General features: G+C 53.0%; 1 protein-coding gene across 1 annotated transcript; it reads right to left on the reverse strand.

The window, feature by feature from the left end:
• Positions 1 to 66: 66 nt before the first annotated feature.
• On the reverse strand, positions 67 to 1,287 carry LOC108864409 (cyclic AMP-dependent transcription factor ATF-2-like). The gene has a single exon (XM_018639998.1). The coding sequence runs from the start codon at positions 1,228 to 1,230 to the stop codon at positions 67 to 69; it is 1,164 nt and encodes a 387-aa protein (XP_018495514.1). The 5' UTR covers positions 1,231 to 1,287.
• Positions 1,288 to 6,000: the final 4,713 nt, after the last annotated feature.

Below are 6,000 nucleotides of genomic sequence, written 5' to 3' on the forward strand. Positions count from 1 at the left end.
AGCTCGATCCGTGTTCATTGCACGAAGTCATAAGGCTCAGGAGCTACAGGACCGATGTAGAAGGGGCTAATCCTGTGACTCATCGCTCTCGATACTCGAAACACTCTGCCCTCGCTCCAGAAGGGCTTTCTGATGCTGAAGACTAGCGATCAGGTCAAGTTTCTTCTTGCGACACTTGGCTGCCGCAATGCGATTCCTCGCCCTCCTGTCTTCGAGCTTCTCAGGAGTAGTGAGGTTGGCAGATCTCCGTCTGGCGCTCTGCGAAGATTGTGCGGGAGTCGCATTGGATGTCCCCGCCACCGATGGAGGTTCTGCGCTTGTGCTGGGCACTCCTGAAGGTTCAGAGCTCGCGTTGGAATCTGAACCGTCGAGCCCTCCAGCGTGCGCCGACGCTGTCGCGCATGCCTGCAGCGTGGAGGATGTCCCAGATGTGTGTCTGGCGATGGATTCCTTGAGTTCGGCGATGAGATCCAATTTTTTCTGGCGACATTTCGCTGCAGCGATGCGATTCCTCGCTCGTTTGTCCTGGAGCTTGTCGAAGCTTGAGGGACCCGCGGGATTCGTTGATGAAGTTCCCGCAGCCTCTGCGGGAACGACCCTGCTAGGTTCGACGATCGTTCTCGCCGGTTGAGGCACGTTCGATATTTCTCGGAACACGGCCGCTTGAGGTCTGAAAACATGGACAGCCCCGGCGAAAGCTGTCAATGCTGCCTGCGGGGCCGCCGATGCCTGCGGTACAACTGGAGCCTGCGGTACTACCGGAGCCTGCGGTACTACCGGAGCCTGCGGTACTTCCGGAGCCTGCGGTACTACACTGATTCGCAGTGCTCCCGATGCCCACGGTGAGGCCCATGCTGCCGCTGTGGATGTTCGCGGTGTGGTCGCCGCCGCCGAGACTGTCGCTGGTGCTCTCACTTGAACTCTGACGGGATCTGGTTCCCCGAGTGGAGTCAAACTTAAAGGAACAGGTGACTTCAAGAAATTAAGCCCGAGCTCATCGAAACCCCGGTGTAGGATTGCCTCGAGCTGAGGACTGGTGATGAGGACTTTTTCGAGATCGGGTGTCTCCAATACAGTCACAGTCGTCATCGGCCGGGCGGTGGCGAAGTGAAATCTCATATTCTTCGCGGAGAGTTCCGTCGCGCCTTGATCCAAGTCGATTCGCATGGCTCGTTTCCGACTTCTGATCTCATCTCGCGACGGAGCTCCTGAGGTAGCCATGTTCTCCATGAGTGATGCGGCGGAGGACGGGAGAGCGATACTTGATAGCAGAGATCGAGGCACAGCGGAATTGACAGAATAGCGAAAATACAGGGCATATATACAGAGTCATCGAGAGAAGAAGTGTGACTTTTGAGAGAGGGGCTGTATCGGGTCACTCAGAGATAATGGGTTCTTGATCGAGACCCCGACCCAACCTCGCGAGAAATCGAGAGAGGGGGGGGAGGAGGACTCAGGAGGCTCGGATTTTTCTGAGAATTCCGATCCGAATTCGGAATCACTCTGAAACTCAATCACTTCTCGGAGTGCCTTTGAGCTGTGGAATTCCTATTCACCACATGTGCTCACTACATGGCGAGATATTAGCAGGCTTCGGTTTGGAGTCGGAAGTCGGCTTTGGGTCCAGTCAATGCTCAAGGGGGTTGCTAAGTCGAGCGGTATTATCGGTATCTCTATTATCACAGGAGGAATGACCGCGTGCGGTTGATGAGGCGGATTGGACTATGCGGCTGCTCTCAAACGTCTCCCCAGGACCTCGGATCGAGGGAACCATGAGGACGCTCTGCGTCGAAATCGGCTGATGGATCGAGCCACGATCCGAGATTGTGCATCTGGACTCCTCCGAGGACAATGGCAATCTCATGAAGGCAATCAACAGGGGAAGCTTAGAGCAGATGAGCTCCTACCCTGCCCCACTAATCCAGCGTTTTCGGACGGTATTCAGCACTTCTTGATCTCGCTAGGACAAACACAATACTGCGAGCCCTCCATGAATGATTCCGGAGCTCCTCCGGCTGCTTCGTGTGGGATACGCTCAATGATCCTGCTCGTGAGTCGATATTTAATCCGAAACTTCCTCCGAACTCACCGTTATGGGAATTTATGTAGGTTCCTGGTGCAAAACGGTCCAGTTCTAGAACTACGCTGTGTGACGAAGATTCTCACCTCTTGGGAGTAATGAAGGGTTCTGAGTTGTTGAGAAGAGCAAACTGTTGACCTGGGCAACAATGATGTGCCAGTAAGGCCGGACAGCGCGGTATTGACAGTCGCGCAGTGGGAAGATTCCAGTTCTCCATCACACAATCTCGCCCGGGATGGATCGTCCTGTCGTTCTCGGTGCGACATCTCGGGCCGAGCCTTCCTGAACTCATCGTTGCTTAAGCAGACTCACGGAGACAACCCAAGTTTGGGGAAAACTTCGACTGTATCCGAGCAGAGCAAGAAATTTCTAGAATTTCTGAGCCCCGCGAGAAACTCCGTCTCGAGACTGCTTGAATCATCCTGATGAGGCCTCATGTTTGAGGGAGCAGGGAGATGATGAGCGAGCCCCGATAGCGACGTCGGAGACTCCACTGACTTCTCTGGAAACCGGCGGGAAATGTGTCAATCGCTCATCGATCCTGGCAATGAGGATTCGACGTAGACATACGGAATTCTCCACAAAACAGACTCCCGCTCCTCCAGCAGATTTTTCCGTTCCGCTCCCATACCGATCCATGTCAATAGGATCGCTTCTATTAGGTCTATACTCGCCAGGTCAAAATCTGGAGGCAACAGCGCGTTCAATGCTTCGTTGCGTGTCGCGCACAAACACGTATCTTGACGGAGGCTGCAGCGATGCCTTCAACGACCTAATCGTTCGAATCGTAAGAACCTGGCGTCCGTGAAGCTCAACGGGCCACCGCTTCCGAGCCCAACAATGCCGTCGAATCTGGAAGGTAGGTACTCGCCCCGATATCCTCGCTAGCTCCGAAAGCACTTTGGAAATCGGGAGCGGCGTGAACTATGCTTCTGTCTACCTTCACTCGAGACTATCGAAACGAAGGGGGAATCGAGGGATGATCGGATAGGCACAGCAGGTTGCCGGTATGCACGTTTACGAGCATATGTGCGCTACAAGGAAAGCGTCGTCCTCGATGGGCTCTTCTTGGTCTGTTAGGACTTCCCAGAGCGCGAGCTCAGGTTTGGCGGTGAGCTCCTGAGAGACCGCTCTCAGCGGACTCTTGACGTGACGGAGCTCTACAGTTCGGGGCATTCCCATACGACCTGCGGGAATCCCCGTGATGGAATCGGAGGGAGCAGCCGATGGGTGCAGCTACGAATTCAATCAGTAGACTGCCCCCTAGATGTCTTTTGTATCGATCTGGAATATTCACCGAATAGAAGCGATATTCGTGCGGGCTCAGGCTTCGGGAAGTTGGTAGTTTCTCGGAGCCATCCACCCCAAGCTCAACTCCGATAGACCACATCCACTCTCTGACTTCAGCGTCGGAGTTCGCGCTCCGATTCAAGATCCCTTCACTCCCATATGTGTTCGGGGGATGGGATCATCGTAGACGCGGTTGTCGCCGTTCTTGGAGGTACTACACATGCATATATTCAAGCAGTCAAATATCGACATAAAAACGTGATCTGTTCTTGAATGTTCGCAAGTCCAAGCACATTTCGTCCGTCGCGCCCATGCTGACGAGGGTGCCCCGGGCAGAGGAGACCTGAACGACCCGCAAATCCGATTCCTATGTGCGATGCCAATCAGATTGCCAACTCGTTCCGGAGATTTGGCCGTATCCGAGGTTCGACTAGGATTAGAATAAAAGTCGAAAAACGTCTTCGTACCAAGAGATGGGGATGGGAATGTTCAAATGGAGAGACAGATTCGGAGGTTCTTGAAATGAGCTCGCAGGGCGCAACTCAATTTCGGGAGGAATAGGGTGTCGAACGAAGTCTGCGGAGTATCGCAATTCTCGCGTGCTGGTAATTTCGGGTACCACACGATGGTCAGGCGCAGAATGAAGGGATGGTTGAGTGATCAGAGCCCTACCTCTTCGCGAGCGGAATTTCACGCAGTCGCGTAGAAACCGCTCGAGCGATAATACTCCCGCGAAATGTCGCTGTGCATCACATCTGACATCTATGTGCAGTTTCCAGTTTCGAGCCTTAGCGGCTATACTAAATTGCTCTACGCAATATAGCGCAACCCATACTCTACGCTTGATGCGGGATTCTTTTCAACAGCGAGAGTCCGATGCTATCAAAACGAAATCTAGGAATTCGAATCAATCCGACTCCATCTCTGCGATCGAAGATTGCGTGGGGGGGGTCGCGATTAGAGGCCAATATAGCGGGTCTGGCTCGTGAGAGCTCCTCTTACTTGTATATACACTACCGATCAAAAGTTTGAGAACACTCGAGAATTCATGGATATTTGGAAGAAAAACGTGTTTCCCGCCGGCATTCGGCACTGAAAGGGTACGCATGATGCCGAACAAACCGGTCGACATGATCGGCTACGTCTTCGACTTAACTCACATGCAACGCCGCCGGCCGCATTGCTTTGAGAAGGGATTCCTGAAGGGCTCGTCGCAAGACGTTCGAATATCGGTCCCTTCAACACCGAGCCGGCGTCTAATTTTCAGGTCGATATCCGCACAAGGGCTCGGAGAAAATGAAAGTCCACGAAAATACTGCGCCGTAAAGCGGATCGGCCCGCGGGAAGAAGTCTCGATTTATTCATGAGAAGCGCAATGGCGCGATGACATCCCGATTCAGATCTTACTCTCCTCGAAGAAATTGCCGCGAGCTCTAATGACGGCCGCACAAACGCGTTGCATTCTTCTCACGAGTTTCTCTATAGTCTCCTCATCGATGCTCGCCCACTCTTCCCGTAGGACGTCCCAGAGCGTCGTTGTATTTGTGATTCGTCTTATACGGATCTTTCTATCTAAATGGTCCCACAGTAACTCGATAGGGTCGCAGTCGGGACTCTGAGGAGGCCATACCATCAGCTTCAGTTCCCCCTGCGACTCCTTCGAACGAAGATAATTTTGGCAGATGCGGGAAGTGTACTTCGGACCATTGTCTCGCTGGAGCGTGAAACCGCGACCAATCAAACGTTTTCCGGAAGGCACGGCGTGCCTCACCAAAATTCGGTGGCAGTAAGAAGCATCCATGCGTCCTTCAACTTTCACGATATCACCGACTTTAGCCCCACCAAAACCTCCCCAAACAATCACCGACCACCCTCCATGCTTGACAGTGGGCTGTGGACAAGCTAAAAGCATGCGCTCACCCCGTCTGCGGCGGACGAATTTGCGTCGCACAGTGGGCCAGCGGCGGCCGAAAATACCTTTTATTTAACGGATGACGATTGAAGCTTCCCAGATGGTCTGTGATGACGGGAAGAGTACCTAGGTGGCCTAAAATTTCCTCGGGAATCCGAATTTCGACTCAGAAATTTGATCCGAGCAAAATTCGAGGACCTGGAATGGTATATTGTCTGAAAATGAAAAACGCGAGAGATCTACCGCGATCGAAAGCGCCAGAAGGGCGATTTCCGACACCCGAGGGCTGGGGACGTCGCACAGTGTGGCCAAACCCGATTTTAGGCGGCAGAAATTATTTCAGTGAGTTTTTTGGATTATTCTCGTGTTACGAACTCGTATCAATCATCAGAGGGAATTTCTGGCTCTGAGCTCCTCGGAGAGCCGCGTACAATAGCTTAGCAGGTCCGGCTGGCAGAAGATCTTTGACCTTGTTCCGTTCTGTGCTCTCCGCCGAGTCCGAGAAATTTGTCTCTGGTCGTCCCGCTCGAGGTGTCCCTTGAAACGCTTTCGATGGTTCCGGCTCCTCGGGCGCGTCTTGGTATTGGTATTTATTTATCCTCATTTAAGTTTCTTAAATGACACTTTCACTTCAGTGGCAAGTAGTCTCAGCGGATATTGCTAGTTTCTTCCTTCCTCCGCTGTAGGAGTCTCTTGGTGTCGCGAATCATCCTCGAGG

This window comes from Galendromus occidentalis, unplaced genomic scaffold, assembly GCF_000255335.2.
Source record: "Galendromus occidentalis unplaced genomic scaffold, Mocc_1.1 scf7180000077470, whole genome shotgun sequence".
Classification (NCBI taxonomy): Eukaryota; Metazoa; Arthropoda; class Arachnida; order Mesostigmata; family Phytoseiidae; genus Galendromus; species Galendromus occidentalis.

Bases quoted from the DNA above. Each gene is read 5' to 3' on its own strand.
- LOC108864409 (XM_018639998.1), bottom strand. From the start codon at position 1,230: ATGGAGAACATGGCTACCTCAGGAGCTCCGTCGCGAGATGAGATCAGA.